Source organism: Prunus mume, linkage group LG8, assembly GCF_029339155.1.
Source record: "Prunus mume cultivar Tortuosa linkage group LG8, ASM2933915v1, whole genome shotgun sequence".
Classification (NCBI taxonomy): Eukaryota; Viridiplantae; Streptophyta; class Magnoliopsida; order Rosales; family Rosaceae; genus Prunus; species Prunus mume.
Genome location: NC_142705.1, coordinates 14,809,878 through 14,828,586, shown reverse-complemented (window position 1 = coordinate 14,828,586; position 18,709 = coordinate 14,809,878). Strand labels below are relative to the sequence as shown.

At 38.0% G+C, this 18,709-nt stretch overlaps 1 protein-coding gene across 2 annotated transcripts; it reads right to left on the bottom strand.

The window, feature by feature from the left end:
• Positions 1-10,275: 10,275 nt before the first annotated feature.
• On the bottom strand, positions 10,276-18,709 carry LOC103342459 (putative calcium-transporting ATPase 11, plasma membrane-type). Of its 2 annotated transcripts, XM_089043467.1 has the most exons (8): positions 18,594-18,709; positions 15,627-15,681; positions 13,450-15,521; positions 13,206-13,358; positions 12,294-12,465; positions 11,900-12,198; positions 11,417-11,716; positions 10,276-11,062 (listed from the first exon to the last, which is right to left on the bottom strand). In XM_089043467.1, exons 3-8 carry the CDS (start codon positions 15,412-15,414, stop codon positions 10,343-10,345), a joined length of 3,609 nt encoding a protein of 1,202 aa, XP_088899593.1. In that variant the 5' UTR covers positions 15,415-15,521; positions 15,627-15,681; positions 18,594-18,709; the 3' UTR covers positions 10,276-10,342. The 2 variants fall into 2 exon arrangements, with proteins under 2 accessions (XP_088899593.1, XP_088899591.1); XM_089043465.1 differs by lacking the exon at positions 18,594-18,709 and having other exon boundaries at positions 13,450-15,525; positions 15,627-15,668.

Genomic DNA, 18,709 nt, shown 5'->3' with positions numbered 1-18,709 from the left:
ATATACTTCATACTAAAATCACATAAAATCAAATTTTTTTATTTGATGTGTAAGGAATAAAAGCCGCCAAAAATTATCTTGAGAAAATAATTATTATGAAAAACCATTTTCCATACTTAGTCAATATTTTTACATAAAACAATGCGTGAAGGGACTTAAGGTCAATCTTGTTGGTACCATAACTAACCGAGCAATTAGCTAGGCTAGATCATCCACGTGCCATGCTTTGAGAGGTCATCACCTTAGCCAAAGAAGCATTACCACAAGTCACAACTCTAAGCAAAGCAAGATGAGTCCCACATCGGAAAACTACAAGAAGTGAAGACTCCTCACCTATAAGAGGAGACCACTCTCCACTTAGGAGGAGATCTCTGGACTGGGCTTTAAGTCATGGGCTTCTCCCAATGCCCTGTAAACATACATTATTATAAAGAAACATACACTTTCATCTATATTTTGTCTTGGACCTACCCTCAGTGGCCCTCCCAAAAAGAGCATCAACAAATCTAGATTAAAAACAAAACCTTAGATGCCAAAACCCTAATCTCAAAACCGGCCGAATCCTAGGTTCGAAATTAACCCTCTCACGCTAGAAATTCCTCAAATCCTACTCAACCATCAGCTAGAGCATAAAAATAGCTAGAAATCCATACCTTACTCGACTGATTTGGTGGCGGAGGAGGAAGAAGGAAGCTCAAAATTCTGCTAAAAACCGGCTTTTCTAATTCCGGCGGTTCTGGCGGTTTCGGCGGTGGGGTTTGACCGGAAAGGGAAGGGAAGTGCCGATCCGTTTGAGTCCGTCCCATGGCCCGTCGTGGCTGTGGTGGCGACAGTGGCTCTTGGAAGCCACCGGCTGGAGGGAAAATCGGGAGGGCTTGGAGTGCGGAGGAGAGAGAGAGAGAAGATGAAGGTTTTAAAAAACTGACCTTCCAAATTTACTATTTTGCCCTCGAATTTATTTTGACTGTATCTCCTTCAATACAGATTTGGGCCCACTACGTGTCTACGAATTCATCTCGCTGCGCTCTACGCAACGGTATAACTAAAAATTTCAAATTCATTCTTGGTCAAAAAGTCAACCTTTGACCTAATAAAAATTCTAAGGGCATTTTAGTCCTTTCCTCCAATAAATTAATAATTAAATATTAATTTTAGGTTTGGGTTATTACATTAGATGTCCAATCCACAAAGTTTTAGCTTTTCAAAATTGCACTTCCGCTAAAAATTTCCTGGGTCGGCCGGTGCCATCAAGGGTGGTGCAGTCAAGACTTACAGAATGATGGAAAACATCTTTCTTATTTGCATATTTGGGTTTCAGCATTTTAGTTGATCCAGGCCTCAAGGAAGCATTACTGCACAAGTGCATGGGAAAGAGAATATTGACGAAGAATTCTAACAGATCTTTGATTTGGGAAAGAGATATTGATGAAGAAGGTGAAACAAAGCACAAGTGCATGGGAAATAGAATATTGACGCTGACACATTCCTGATAATGTCACACAGGATTGTTCTCTTCACTCACTTTTTCTCAAGAAATGTGTTAAAAAGAGAGGCTGGTAAGCTCTTAATAGAGCTGTTTTCTATTTATCTTTGAGGACGCTGACACATTCCTGGTCATTTTTTTAATAAAAATCTTCGATGTCTACTAGTTTAGTTTTCTTCCAAATTAATCATGGACTTGGTAAAGCAGAGACATGATTCAAATTTTGGTTTCATATTGTTTTTTAATTGCGTTTATAATGAAAAAGAAAGTTAACGATGATACGTACGAAGAGGATAATGATTGGGTCAGCCTCACAATGGTATCAATGGATGTTATAATTCCTCTTTGTTGTGCTATCAATCATCTCCCTGTGTGAGTTGCAATTTAATTAATGGATTCTGGTGTTGTATCAAGAGCTGTTTCACTGCAGGTTTGGCGTACTGTTTTTTCTATTGGCCCGGGTGACTTATCATTGAATGCAAGTTCTAAGACAGCAGATGAATATGCCTTCCAGGTAATTTGGCAAAATTTGGAATTGATTCTTTAATTTAATCGAATTCGAGCTTTTCCCGCGTAAAATAATATTTTTGTTGTCTGTTATTGTGAAGGATGCACTTGGAAAATCCTTGGAGTTAAATTTTCAAGATTGTTCTAGCCGGCTGTCTTGTGTTCTTCCCAAGTTATAACCTGGTGAGGAAAGTATGCAAGCGTTGGCATGGAACAGGACAATGGTCTCAGCCGTTTTTTCTTCCAATGTCTATTTTCACAAATAAAAAATAAGAAAAAATAAGTATTAGACATAACTATCATTACTAATTAGTATTTGAGACAAAAGTGTTTTTGTTTGGGTTTTAATACGTATGAATCAAATTTTATTTTGGATTAGGCCAAAGAGGAGGCCCAGATTCGTTGGCCTAGCTTAGAATTAATCACTGAAAAGACAACGGAACCCATCTTCTTTAAAAGCCTAGACTAACTTTAAAACTTACAAAATAAATGACGTTTTTACCCCTTGTAGGTTTAAAGTACGCCTAATTTGAAATTGGAGCTCTGGTTAGCTTTCGATTTCGTTTGCTTTGACGTGGTGGAGCTCTGGTTCTTTTAGCTACAATTGGAGCTTTGATCTTCTGGCATGTTTTTGAGTCAATGTGCCGCACGTTGAAGTATATATATAGTTTTTATAATATTAATATATATATATATAATATAAAGGAAAATAAAATTTCGGAGGCCCTCAAAATTCGAGGGCTTTGTGCAATGGTGCCACTTGTCCCATGTCAAGGCCAACCCTAGATTTACATTTAGGATGGAGAAGAATGACACTCGAATTACTACTTATGTTCTCTCTCTTTAAACATGGTACGGAGATGTAGACAATAGAAATTTAAGATACATTTTCAAAACAATTCACATGTGCTCGGGGAAAAATATGTAGACATTGAGAATTTTATGAATTTTTATTATTAAAAAAAAATATATCAATAGATACATTGCGTTAGGGAGGGGGAGCACTTATCTTGGGATTCGAACAGGTGACTAAGGAGGGGAGGGTTGAGAGACCTCACCACTGGGATTAGCGGTAGAATTTTATGATATTTGAATGCTTGTTTTAGCCAAATCATATTGTCTCTCATTTGTCACACTATTTCTCTAACAAACCCAAAATACCAATTACAAAAAGATTAATTCAAATTTCAACCTTTTAGCTCATTATTTTAAAGCACTCACACACATGGAAACCAACAATCACAACATCACCTCATATATATATATATATATATATATATATAACCTGAAAAGAAGAAAAAATAATTTAATGTCATTGAAGTTTTTATTTATTTAGAACATTAGTTATTCACGTGTTTTTTTTATAACACTAGTTATTCATGTGTGTTTTTTTTTTAAAATTTTCTTCTACATGAAACTCCATGCATGTCACAAAATCTTCGTCTGATTCATAATGTAGACAACTTTTAATAACCTCAGGGATACATTTGATATATGCAAGATACTTTTTATAGAAAAAATGATATACAAAGTTATAATGTGTATCCATCAACGAGAGTGACAATAAAAATATTCTGAAATTTTGTCGTTTGCTAATCTTTCACTCCCCAAACTTCGAAACATGATTTAGCCTTTCATGAACTAGAGAGCAATTAGTTAATTAAAATATTATACCTCAATCTTTGGTCGCTAATGGATAGGCAACGGTATACTTGATGTTCTAAGAATAATCCAACATTTATAATTAAGTAAACGTAAAACTAGTTTGAAACGAAACTAGAAATATAATTCTTCAATTATGCCAAAGATCGAGATCTATTGAGAAGTGAATTTTTATTGTAAATTTATTTACAAATGACGTGATTTTTTATTTATTTATAAACTTGGGTGCAAGAGGGCACATTGTGTTGGCAAAATGATATGATATTTACAAAGCTATTTTTATAGTGGGACAATTCATCTATAACAAAGCTACACCGTCACAATTGACTAGCCACTACTAGATATCAGACTCATCACAAATATGTATTATCCTTGAGGTCATATGAGTCGAACACAACAAACAATTAGCGGCAACCCCTTTAACCCACATCCCAGAGCTTGATCTAAGAACACCACCAGCAGCAATGTACTTTTCGACAAATGAGTACAGCTGCAATAGCCAATATCATACCAAACAGTGCATACTGGGGGTAAGCCTGATCAAAAGCAAGTGACAAAATCTCTAGGCAGAGGCCAGTGAGTAAGAACGCCCACTCTACCCAAGTAGCCTACAAAAGAAACTAGTATTACGTCATAAAAGTTCATAGATATCTTGTAATAAATAAACGTTGGTTAACTATGGTTAGGAAGGAATTAATTCAGTTAAAGTCAACAATCTTGTACAACAGCTTTGATGCAGGATGCCTAGGACCTAAATTTATTAGTTTCCTAATATATTTATTAGTTTCCTAGATTCTCTAATTTTCTAAATTCTAGTAGGATTTCTACTTTTCCATATTTCCAGATTTCTAGTTCTAAGTTTCCTATTTTATTTGGGTTAGGATTTCTGTTTAAGCAAGGAATTTTTATTTCTTCTCCTTGACCTCCGATATTCTTCTTTGTTCTACTGTTTTTGCCCTTTGTCTTGTCTTTTCGAAACTCAAGTGGATGAAATATCATCTATAGAAAATTTAAAGTGATTTAAAGTGCCCACGATGCCCTAATTTGGGTGACCAACCCTCCCATTTTAAGGATCAAATAGGACAGAGACAACCAATAATCTCTATCAATGGCCACCCACTACCAACACGACGAAACCTCTTGTTTTAAAGTCATTATTTTTGACATTTTTGTCATGCGAAAGTTTGTAGAAATTTCGTCCCTTGCCATTATTGGAAGAGTCAAAAAGGTCTTTTTATTATAAGTGCTGCTATTTCCACCCCCATGTCTTATTTCCCCACTTACCTTATATTTCCACCCATTATGTAAACTTGAAAAAACACAATCTTATCTTTCCACCCACCATTATTCCTAAAATATCCTTTATAAACCATGTGGCATGCCAACTCATCTAATAAAGCTAAGTCTAATTTTTATTATTATTATATCCTAATTAATGCAATAATTACCAAAAAGTCTTTCCATCTCCCTCTTTCTTCCTCCTCCTCCCCCACCCTCTTCCCACAAAATTTCCATTATCGCCTGAGTTCTCACCAGTGCCGCTAAACCCATCTCGCTCACTCATTCTCCCATGACGGTTCCCTTTCTTCACCATGGCAATTGTATCGGATTTCTCATTGCCGTTGCATCATGATTCATGCCTCTCTCGTCTTCTATATTTTCTAGATCTATATATAAAGATAATTGGTTTGACGCTTCTATAAATGGCCACAAAACCTCTATAAACGGCGGCATGTTCATATTTTTTTTAACGAAATGAAAACAAAAACGTAAAAACTACATAAGCTGAGAGAGAGAAAGAGACTTGGATTTAACGCTTCTTCTTGTACGCCTCGGACCGCTTATCGAGATCGGCGAAGAAGCGGAACCTCCTACGAGGGTTCTTGAGCACAACTGCAACAAGCATGCTAACTGATCCAAGTAAAATGTGGAGTAACCATAGTTGCCAGCTTAGTGGAACAATGCTAGCAAAAGCTCCCAAGAACACTACTATGATAACTTGGAAGGCCACTGTGCAAACCATGACGCCTAGGAATACCCAGCTATCAAACATGCCCACGAATATGTTTATCTTCTCTATGTCATGGTTGATTATCTCATTAAACACCTGATAAAAACAAAAGCAAAAAAACATCATTTGTATGTAGAATTCGAGTACTTATGCTGGTGTGTTAAGATTTTAGAGAGATGGACGGACACATGCATAGCCCAGAAGAAGTTATACGATGTATTAAATCTATGAAAGTGTGCACCAATGACTCTCTAAATCCTATTTGAGAGAAATATAAGATGTTCATACCCTTGGAGCGAATCTTGAAACCAAGAATGGTGTTCAAGTAGAAAGAATGGTCTCTTTCTTGTTGGCTTTCCCTTTGATGTTGATTCTCCACCTTGTAGCTCTCCAAATAGGTACAACGATATGTACCTCTCCAAAACTCTTCAAGAAAGATTGAATGGGATGAGAGAATGAGTAGACAACAAGTGAAGAATGGTGCTAGCACCTTCACTTGATGTGATAGAATGAAGGGGTTAGGGAGAGAGAGCTCGATGTTTTCTCTCTTCTAATTTCACCAACTTGAAAAACCCTAGGATGATAGGATTCCATAGCTACACACTTATATGATCAAAAATGTAACAAGAGTGACAAAAATGCCCCCACGCCTTAGTGTAGCCACACCCCATTTTTTGTGTGTCATCTTTTGCTATCGTGGTCCAACACATTAATCATATAATGTGTCACATATGTTCCTAAGTCCATATGGTCAAATCCCTTTTGAATTAAATTAATCTAATCAATTTAGTTACTCTAGTGACTTGACTAATTCAATCACTCACTTATCTAACGAGTGTTGATTCCAGTCATCCTTAGTTGACCGTGTCAAGTGGGGGGTCAACTGTTTGACCTTTGACTTTTGACTTTGACCTTTTGACCTTTGACTTTCACATTGACTTTGACAAAGTCACAAAATCATTCATTCTCTTCATAATTTCCCAATCGATTAATTTTCGGTGTGCGATCTTATAGATTCTAATTAGCAAGGCAGTGGGTATGAATAATTCACTCTAAATCAAATGTGAATTGTATCCCTCCATATAATTCTCCATATTGGTGAATGTTAATTATAATTAGTCTTTATAGGACTTCCATAAGCCATGAGTGATACCTAGCAGTATGTCATGGCTACCCAAGCTAAAAAGAATTCATATAGAGAATCTAGTCAGTTTGTGATTACAATGCAATTTGATCCTTTTCTAATTTAATACTCTATGTCATATTCTCGGGATATGGTAAACTTATGTCAAAAATCCCTAATATGACATCTCTTGATTATATGATTCAATTTGATGAAATTGCAAATGTTCTTGTTTCAATTTCCATCCAATACTTTGACCAAAGATTCACGAATCATATCTTTAGAGTATTCTATCTTCTTACTAAGAGCAGAGATTCCTTGTTGTACATTCACCTGTCTCTGCGTACATGATGAGAATCCTGAGGAACACCTTTAAATTACATCATTTTGATACGACTGTATAGTGCTCTCAAAGAGCAATAACATATACACAAGACAACTGTGATGTCCCAGGTCTAAGGATTAATTTGCATTATCACAACTTAGAATTCTTTGTTTGACACTTGTGAGTAAAACTTCGATACAAGAATTCTAAAGTTGATCGCGTTCAATAGACTCCATCTTCTATAGAGCACCTACACATCTATCTCAATGTCTCTACACGAATGACTTGAGACTAGTCATCCTCCTAATTGAGTAGACATAATGTGTACCAGTCTTTGCGGGTCACCATGGTCCAATTAGTGATCCTATGACCAAGAACATTTTAGGATACGATATTTATATGTATGGAAAGGTCTTGTGCATCTAACTTCTTTAGACCATTTTCCATTTATATCTTAATCCATGGACTTGTTACTTTGTGTATGTTATGTATCTAAAGCAACATTCTTGCTCCTTTACTATTATATATTATTTTCTTAGAATTAACAATTTTATATTGGCTTCTAGGGTATATATCTAAAAATGGGGTCATGCAGTTGCCTCTCTCTCTTTGAAGTTCTATTGGCCCATAAGGTTTCTGACAACTTTTCATACCATTGCCTTGGATTTTCCTCAAGCATTTTCCTGATGATATTAATAATCGCCTTGTTGCTTGATTCTGCTTGTCCATTTGCCTGAGCATAGTAAGGAGTAGACTGGAGTAAGTTGATCTTAAGCCTACTTGCCATATCTTGTATCTCCCTGGATATGAAGGAAGTCCTTTTGTTAGTTGTGATTGATTCAGGTATGCCAAACCTGTGTACAATTTGCTCCTCAATGAAAGTGATGATCTCTTGAGATGTAGTGGATTTGACTAGTTTAGCCTCCACCCACTTAGTGAAGTAATATGTAGCCACAATGATGAAACAGTGATGTTTGTTACTGGTTGGATAGATCTTACCAATGAGGTCCATTGCCCATCCCATGAATGACCATGGCTTAACGACTGGATTCATAGGAACTGAGGGAGCTTGCTGGATTGGTCTATGTTTCCAGCAAGCTTCACACCTTTGGAATATTCTATGCAGTCTTTCATCATGGTAGGCCAGAAATAACTGTACCTTCTGATCAGCTAGCACATTTTTCTTCCGTTCTGATGAGCTCCACAGATTCCCTCGTGAACTTCTCCCATGACTTTCATGTATTCTTCCTTCCTCAAGCACCACGAGAGTAGCTCATCCTTGCTCTTTCGGACCAAATCTCCATTCCATATGAGATAGTTCAAAACCATGATTCTTATCTTCTTCTCGGAAGGAAGTGTTGGATACTGCAAATTAGGGGTGGGCATCTTAAACCAAAATACCGAAATCCTACCATAACCGCACCGTACCATACCGATTTCATACCGTTTCATTTGGTATGGGGAGATATTCAGTACCGTACTGTACCGTACCAATAGAATATGGTATGGTAACGGTATCAAGATTTTGGTACCGGTCAATACCGTACCGTACTGAATAGTATAACTTTATGTTTTTGTCATTTATGTTTGGATTGTGTTTGTATTTTTGTAAGCCATAAGGCATAATTTTAACTATTTTGTTTTGTAAGCCATAATGCATGAGTTTTAACCATTTGGGTTTGATGAATTTGTTAATGGATAAATATTGATTTGGTTGATTTGGATGTTGAATATGTTGATAAATATTGAATATGTTGATTAGGATTTGGATATTGAATATGTTGATTAGGATTTGGATATTGAATATGTTGATTAGGATTTGGATATTTTGAATTTGTAACTTAGGCATCACTTATTTTGGTGTTGAATATTGAATTGGTTCCTTTTTTAGTTGTATCATTTTGGTACCGAAATGATACCGATACCGTACCGATACCAATTTGATACGGTATGATACGGTACCAGTTTTGGCAAACTATAATCCCATACCGTACCATACCGATTTAAATTTCCGTTATCGGTAGCAGTACGGACTCAATACTGTACCATACCGTACCATGCCCACCCCTACTGCAAATAACTAATTATAGGCAATCTCCAATCCTCTTCAGTCATTATGGCAGAATTAACATCTATCTCCATTCCCTTGGTCAGAATAGATGGTAGACTATTCTTCCTCACTTTGATGATTCTCTGTACGCAATCTTCAGGTATTTGTACTCATGTGGCTATTTGAGCCATTTCATTGGCTATAAAATTCTCTTTCCTTGGAATACGTTCCCAAGTGGCTTTCCTAAATTCTGCCATGAGATTTCTGGTTGCCGCCAAATAAATAGTTAAGGAAGGATTTAAACACTTGCATTCTCCAGCAATCTGCTTCATAACAAGCATGGAATCTCCCAGCATCTCGAGGCCAATGATCAAAGCTTTGTACTCTGCTATGTTGTTGGCGCACTGAAAATCTAGCTGGAATGAATAACAGTGTCTGATTCAAAATGGATCTTCTAAAATAATTCCTGCTCCATAAGCCATGTCGGTTTTAGACCCATCAAAATACAACTTCCAAGTGGTGAGATGGACTAAGAATATGGGATTATTGAGATAAATGTGAGCTCTACTCAGCAAATCTGCATTGGCTATATCCATAGAATCCATGTGTCATTGCCCAACAGCATAACTTAGTTGGAGAAGACTATTCACATGCAATGTTACACGAGCAGAATTGATACCCGCAACAAACTCTTAGCAGGAAAAGAAGCTGTGGCAAGAGCTTATAATAAGAGAGTTAAAAACAATAGTTTTAAAGAGGGAGAAATTGTTTGGAGAGTAGTTCTGCCCTTTGGATCCCACGTGGCTGGTTATGGAAAATGGTCACCCACATGTGAAGGCCCTTTTCTAATTAAACAAGTCCTTGGATTGGGGGCATAAAGGTTACAGGACCAAGATGAAGAAGTCCATGCTGCACCGATTAATGGCAAATGGTTAAAGAAGTTCTATCCAACTATGTGGGATTCACAAGTAGTATACACAGATCCAAGGATCGAAGGAGAGGTGGATAGAACAATTGCTTGACTTTTGAATAGCTTATGTATATATGTGGTTCATTTTTGTCTATTCTACCCATCTGTGATGTTTGAATGAGGCGAGAACACGAAAATGCAAGATTGGCATAAATAAATAGAACTTTTCATTCATAATTGTCATTAATAAATGTTACATAATAGATATTTTCTAGAGGCCTAGTTTCTTGAGAGTCTCCTGCAATCCAGCCTTCTTAATGGAGATCTCCTTCTGGAGAAGCACTCCTTGATGAATGGAGACCTCTGCAATCTCTAGTTCATGCCTTGAAGCTGAGACCATGCTCTGCATAAGGAAGGTGGACTTGGTCTTCGCACCTAATCCAGCTCCAATATTCTTTTGCCTCTCCCTCAGTGCAACTAGTTGCTTCTTGAGGTCCTCAATGTCCTTCTCCAACTTATCAGCGGCAGATTTAGTCTCCTTGTAGTCTGCAACCAATACTTCCAGTTTTGACTTCTGCTTATGATATTCCACCAGGTTGGCTTCATGAATAGCCTTGCAGAATTCAGAAGCACTAAAGGAGGGTCTGAGATCTTCATATCGGCTGTGAAGTTTGATTACATCTTTGGCCAGACCCAGGCTGATCTCAAGAATAGGTCGAGGAGCCATGTTCTCCCTGTGCAGCAGGTCCAGATCTTTCATTAGTTGATCAATAATTTCTTTGTTCTCATCCAGATCCAGCTCAGTCGACTGCCAGATTTTTATTCTGTCCACCGCCTCATCCACTGCTTTGAACTTGGCTTTGCTTGGAGTGGCTCCTAGGTTTTCAATCCTCTGCAGCTGAGCATCCAAGTCCATAGCTTCAAACTCTGCCAATTCTGGATCAGCAAAGGAGGCTGTGGTTGATGAGCCTGGGACAGAATGAAGGGGCATCTGCATAAACTAGCCCTAGTTAGGTTCTGTCACAAACTAAAACCAGGAAATGGGATTCTGAGGCCTAGCAATACTTACAGCCACGATCATGGGCTTGAGAGGGCTTCAGTAAAAAATGACGATTTAATTTGCAACCGACGATTAGCGATCACAGAATTTTTAGCAGTCCAAATTACTCATTAAAATGCTGAAAATCGTTTTAATTTCTTTTGTTTTCCTACCCTATTTTTCTCGGTAACCAAACAATCAGGCCAGCAAAAGCTCTATAAACAGCAGCGTGTTCATATTTTTTTAATGAAATGAAAACAAAAACGTAAAAACTGCATAAGCTGAGAGAGAGAGAGAGAGAGAAACCAGGTTTTGACTGTTCCTGTCGGCCTCGGACCGCTTATCGAGATCGACGACAAAGCGGAACCTCATGCGAGGGTTCTTGAGCACAACTGCAACAAGCATGCTAACTGATCCAAGTAAAATGCAGAGTAACCATAGTTGCCAGCTTAGTGGAACAGTGCTAGCAAAAGCTCCCAAGAACTCTACTATAATAACTTGGAAGGCCACTGTGCAAACCAAGACGCCTAGGAATACCTGGCTGTCAAACATGCCCATGAATATGTTTATCTTCTCTATGTCACGGCAGTTTATCTCATTAAACACCTGATAAAAATAAAAGCAAACAAACATCATATGTATGCGGGATTCAAGTACTTATGCTGGTGTGTTAAGATTTCAGAGAGACAGACACATGCATAGCCCAGAAGAAGTTACAGGCTGTATTAAAGTTAAACGTGCTGATGATGCAAGAGAAAACCAGTGTTGTTTTTAACCAGTAAAATGTACCTGGCAAAACACAAATGCGTTGAATATCACAGTGTCTAGAACTTCAGTTGCATCTGAACCAGAAAGTCCAAGTAGCTGTTTCCCATAGAAATTGAGAACTCCAAGGACAATCAGTTGATAGAAACTCTGACCAATGATATTCCACCACATGGCCTTGGTTATGAAGCTTGAACCCCTCCCAACAGGGGGCCTTTTCATAAGTCCATCATTTGGAGGCTCTGTTGCCAGTGCCAATGCCCCAAGAGGGTCCATAATCATGTTGACCCAAAGCAATTGCACAGGGGTAAGGGGAGCAGATCCTGAAAGAGATGTGAAATTTATTGTTATTTATTTGTGTATTTCTAAACAAATATAATGGTGTAGCATGCGAGAAAAATCTGCCAGACCAATATACCTGAGACACATGCAGAAACAAAATTGATTATTACAGCAACAACGTTAACTGTCAACTGGAACTGCACAAACTTTTGAATGTTTACGTACACTGAACGTCCCCATCTGGCCACATTTACTATAGTCTTAAAATTGTCATCCAATATGATGACATCGGCACTTTCCTTGGCAACCTGCATATACCATCCATGAATTGGCTATTTAGAACTAGGAACAACATCCAATTATCAAGCAGCCAAGAGGTGTTAGAAAGCAACATAAATTGACAAAAAGAACAAGACACCAATTTCTTTTTCGAGTAAATGTTATACAAGCTACAACAATCAAGTTGCATTCACCAGCTTCTTGGTAGGAGGGTACTGAAGAGGGCAGTTCTTATCACATCTAAGGCTTTTTCAGGTTATATCTGTCCAAGGGTAAACAAGGGCACGAGGCACCAAGAATATATCTTTAACATAATTGTTTTACTCAGTAACATGATGCGCCATGTGTCCTACCATCAAAGATTATGTGTCTTGTCAATGCATGCTACATGCGACATACATGAAATGAGTTTGAGTATGTGACAAATCATGTTAGTTGTCATGGAGTAAATCAATTTTATTGGATGAAAACATATGAAAGTTTTAAGGAAAAAAAAGCTGCAAAGTGATAGTAAGGAGAAGTTATGGGAACCAAAATTCCAAGGAGAAACATAGGATTAAATCATCAGTCTGAAAATGGGTGTTATAGAATGAGTTAAAAGAAGTGAGTCGCTTCCGGCTTGGCTTGTAGTCGTAGTCTTTTAGCTTATGTAGTGGTCGGCCTTCCTACACGCACGCACCTGCTGGAATGCCTCTTTGGTATTTGAGTAAGATGATGATTGGTAATCAAGGTTGAGATACACACAAGAAAAAGTAGCTGAGACACAAACCTCTGTTCCTGCTATGCCCATAGCAAGTCCAATGTCTGCCTCGTGCAAAGCAGGAGCGTCATTGGTCCCATCGCCAGTCACTGCAACTACCTCTTCATCTTTCAGAGTTTTTACCAAGGTGTGCTTATCCAACGGTAAAGACTGAGCCATCACCTGTACCCACATGAACATTTAAATTTTTTGTGAACATCTTTAAATAGTTATGGTTGAGGGTGAAAATTTTCCAATGAAATTATTTAGTAACCTGAATTCTCGGTATAACAGCTTTCTTCTGCTCAAGAGACATGTTACGAAACTCCTGTCCTTCTATGGCTAAACCATTTTCTGTGAGTATGCCACATTCTTTAGCTATGGCTTTAGCCGTATTTAAATTGTCACCAGTGACCATTCGTACTGTTATTCCAGCAGCTAAACAAGTTTGAACTGCATCCTTGACCCCAGGGCGCACAGGATCCTTGATACCAACAACCGCTATCAATGTATAGCCATCATCTGGGATGTCATTTTCGATGGAAGAGTCATCTATATTTTTGAAAGCCAAGCAGAGAGTTCTCAAGGCTTCAGAAGCAAAAGAATTAATGACATCCGTGATAATCTTTACCTGTTCTAAGGAGAGAATAACAGATTCTCCATTAAAGTCAATAAATTTGTTACACATTCCCAGTACTATTTCTGATGCACCTTTGCAAAAGGCTCGTTTCCCACCATGAGGATGAGCTACAAGCACAGACATTTTCTTCCTCACAGAATTGAAAGGTTCAACCTTAAGAATATTAACCTCTCTGCGCACGGCATCAAAATCGCCACCCAAAAGTAAACCAAATTCTAATAATGCTGACTCTGTTGGTGTCCCCAAAATGGAGTTCTTTCCATCTTCCTTAATAACCTGAGAGCTTGTATTTTGGAATATAACCTGTAACAGGATGCTTGATGCTCCAGATATTTCTGATCTCAATATTTCTCTACTCTCATTACCTCTTACATCTAAAAGATTTTCAGATATCCATATCTTGTTAACTACCATGTGGTTTGTGGTTAATGTCCCTGTTTTATCTGTGCAAATGCAATTAGCAGAACCCATTGTCTCACATGCTGAGAGATGCCTTACGAGTGCCCTATCATTCATTAATTTTTTCATAGCAAAAGCAAGGCTCAGCGTTGCTGCCAATAGTAATCCTTCGGGAACTGCAACAACAATTATAGTTACCGCAATAGCAAAGTAGTTCAATAGGATTACTGCATCGGTTGAAGACCAATCAGTGATCTCGTTGTTAAGTATTTTTTCCACCAAAAATCTTACTGCCAATACCAAAAATGTCAACACAGCAAAAGTCAGACCAATTTTACCAATCTTTCTAGCAACATCATTCAGCTTTACCTGCAGTGGGGTCTCACCTTCTTCTCCTTCACTCAGAGTTTCCATCAACTTTCCCCGTTCAGTTCTCATACCAACTGTTGTCACCAGCATTATACCTGACCCATCCTGCACTCTAGTTCCTGAAAGAAGAAAAGGCTTCTCTTCATATACATGCACCGGCTCATTCTCACCTGACAAGCTTGACACATCAATCAGTAAAGAGTATCCTGATATGAAAAATCCATCAGCTGGAACTTGGTCCCCAATTGACAAATGGACAATATCTCCAACAACCAAGTCATAAATGGAAACTTTTTGTCTTTTTTTATCCCTAGTGACCTGAACGAAAATCTTTTTCTTCTCCCTGTCCAAATCCTTGAATTGCAATGACTGTCTGTAGTCACTAATGGCAGTAACCATAACCACTAAAACTATACTAATTAAAATTCCCACACCATCGTCCATGCCTTTTGGCCACCCCTCAGTGGCAATTCCAACTCCTATTGAAACCACAGCACATACCAGAAGGATAATTAATGTTAAGTCTTGTATGGCTTCCCATACAAACATAAAAAATGTTGCGGGAGGTTTCTCCGTATAGCGGTTTAAGCCATAAACATTTTGCCTGATTGGTATGTTACTATCCTTGACACCTTCATCTAGCGAGACAGAGACTTTCCTTAAAATCCCATGAATTCCACCATGCATTTTCAAGGCCTTAATATCACGGCCACGCGTGATAGATGCAAGTTCATCTGGGTAAATGCTGAAACCTGCAGTTCTGGGCTCTTCATACAGCTTGTATTCATCCTGTCCTGGCTTTTCATTGGATCGATCACCAGCACCATGCATTTTCAAGGCCTTAATATCATGGCCACACGTGATAGATGCAAGTTCATCTGGGTGAATGCTCAAACCTGCAGTTCTGGCATCTTCAGACAGCTTGTATTCATCCTGTCCTGGCTTTTCATTGGATTGATCACCAGCACCAGCTTCGTAAGATCACATAAGAAAGAGAGAGAAGGAATGAATACATACTTGACCTATAAACTTAAAGATGATACCTTTAATAAACTGCAGTGCTGCTTTCTGAACGCAAAGAGCAACGTGAATCTTTTCCTGGTAAAACAAAGAAGAATAACAAAGTCAAAAAACAGATGACAATCATAGTCCCCCAGAACTATAGTAGCAGTAGAAGTTCACAATTCAAAGTCTTCAACTGAAAATAACAGAGTAACCACCTAGTATATTCAAACATATATAGCTTACAACCAAATTTGTGCATCTGCACGCATATATGCAGTTGTTTCTCCTGTACGGTCCTCAAATAAGATCTTGTCCTATTATCAGTTATTACATCAGATTTGAACTACTCTCAATGCATCTCAGCATTCAATATATACAAGGTATTAAAAGTTGTTGCAGGTCTGAAAACACAAACATTTACAAAACTATTAACAAACAATTGATATAACTTGTTTGGGACTACTTCTCTGGGAAGCACTTCTGCTCATAAGCGCTTCTAACAAAAGCGTTTTTATTATAAAGTTGTTGAAAATTTCATTAAAAATCGAAGTGCTTCCTGAAAAAGCACATGGCAAGTGCTTCTCCATAAAGCACTTCTATGGCCTAGAACCACTTCTAAACTTTTTTGTCAAATGTCGTCAAAAGCGTTTTCGATTGTCAGAAAGCGCTTTTAGCTCTTTCAGAAGCACTCCCAAACGAGCCCTAAATGAAGCCCAAATGTTACCGAAAAAAACTTTCCTATATTTCTAAAGGGAGAATTCAAAAGCCTATTTTTCAATTTTGTTTGTTTTGAACAAAATAATCTTCCAGGTTTGAAATAGTATATTATGGGATTTCAACAACTATCATGATCATTTGGTGGAGTAATAATTGGTGGTGACAATTATTATTTCAGAAAGACGACCAAATCCGTGTGTGCACCGTGTTTGACTGAAAATCACAATCAGCTGAAATTAAACAAATAGTTGAGCATGATCTGCCAACTCCTGCAACTCCCTTTTTGGTTTTATAATCAAACAAGACGTTATTTTTTTACATTTTTTGTTCCCTTGCATTGGAAGATGAAGTCAGGTCTTTTTATTATATTCGTACCCATCAGCGCGACCAGAAAAACTCTTTTTTTATTTTAACGTTTTTGACTATGCGTCGTTTTTATGTAAACCAGAGACTAACCTACTACGCGTCGTTTCTGTTGAGGCAAATGAAATTGAGGTTTTTAATTTTAAACGCAAGTACCTAATTTCGACCAAGCGTCCCTTCACAAACAAAAATAAAAAGTACTGCATCGGAAAATTGATATTTTCTTTTCTAAGAAAATTTCAAACCTCACATTTTTTGTTCTAGCAATGCACGCGGATGATTTTCCTATCTCCAAGGCATAATGGAGCCTACCAATACAATAAATTAGTACACAAGGTTGTATGATTTTCCTATCTCTATGACGTAATGGAGCCCGTCAATACAATAAATTAATACACAAAGTTGTCTATAAATGTAATCTCCTTACATTTTCGTAGTCAATCAAACGTGAGTCCAACCTTAGGGTGGGGGCATCAATATAACGAGCTCTCAAAACGGAAGGGGATCGAAAAACATTACTACAATAAAGAAATGGCTTAAGTGCTACAATGCCCCCTGAAACATTGGTCAATTTTCACTTTACCCCTTAAAACTTAAAGTGACTCACTTTACCTCCTTATCCAAGATTTGATGTTCCACATTGTCCCTACCGTTAACTTTATCCAAAAGTCCTTTAAGTTTGATGACGTGGCAGTGGTATTTTAGTAATTTTGTGCACCTAAGTTTTCTAATTACTTTAAAAAATTAAAATACACACATAAAATTGAAAATAAAATAGATTTTATGTGGAAAAAAAAACCCTACCCATCCCTTCTCCCCCAGTCGCACCAAATCCTCCCATTCCTTCTTTGTCCTTGTAATCCCCCACCCACAAGCCCCCCACCCACAACCCACCCTCCCAGAAACCTATTCCTCCCCCTCCCCCAACCTGCAACCCACCCCTCCCTGCAGAACCCAGAAACCCATTGCCCCCTCCCCGACAACTACTCTCCCAGGGCAGAACCCAAAACCCACCACCCCCCACCCCACTGATTTCTTACGCCTCCCCTCCCTCTGGTTTTTTCTACCCTACTCCCACAGAACCCCATCCCCCATGCCCATTAATTAGCTTTCAAGTTTCATACCTCCCATCCCAAAAATCAAAACAACCCTCCCTCTGATTTTTTCTATCTCACTCCCACATAATACCCATTAATTAGCTTTCAAGTTTCATGCCTCCCGTCCCAAAAATCAAAACAACAACAAACGAAGAGATGAGAGAGAGAGAGAGAGAGAGAGAGAGCAATTTTTTAAAGTTTTAAATTTTATGTTTGTATTTTAATTTTTTAAAGTTATTAATTTTTTTATCAATGATGGAGGTGGGCTCCATTTTACCATATTACCCACTCAAATTTATGAATAAAAATTTAGGTGCACAAAATTACTAAAACACCTCTACTACGTCATCAAACTTAATAGACTTTTCGATGGAATTGACGGTAAAGGGCAATATAGAACATCGTCAATGGAGCAAAGTAAGTCACTTTAACTTTCAAGAGCTAAAGTGAGAATTGACCGGCTCATTGTAAGCCGAAACAAATCCTTATGCCTGCTTGTTTGGCAGCAGAGAAAACCAAGGAAAGAAAAAACTTCTTGTCTTTCTTTCTTTCATTTTTTGAGTTGTAATCCAAAATGCTCATCTAAATAAATATCATCCATTCAGTAGGAAATGACGATTTAATTTACAACCTTTTTAGCAGTCCAAATTACACAAATTAAAATACTGAAAATCGTTTTAATTTCTCTTGTTTTCCTGCGCTTTTTTTCTCGGTAACCAAACAATCGGGCCAGGGCCAAAAACCTCTATAAACGGCAGCGTGTTCATTTTTTTTTAACGAAATCAAAACAAAAACGTAAAAACTGCATAAGCTGAGAGAGAGAGAGACCTGAATTTGACTCTTCTTCTTGGCCACGGACACTCTTCTTCTTGGCCACGGACCGCTTAGCGAGATCGGCGACGAAGCGGAACTTCCTAAGAGGGTTCTTGACGAGCGCGACGGCT

What these genes read in the sequence shown, in the direction of transcription:
- LOC103342459 (XM_089043467.1), bottom strand. Translation starts at nt 15,414, where the DNA reads ATGCATGGTGCTGGTGATCGATCCAATGAAAAGCCAGGACAGGATGAA. An exon ending in TGTTTCTGCATGTGTCTCAG is followed by an intron (nt 12,199 to 12,293) that starts GTATATTGGTCT and finishes CATCTCTTTCAG; the next exon opens with GATCTGCTCCCCTTACCCCT. An exon ending in ACGCATTTGTGTTTTGCCAG is followed by an intron (nt 11,717 to 11,899) that starts GTACATTTTACT and finishes TATTTTTATCAG; the next exon opens with GTGTTTAATGAGATAAACTG.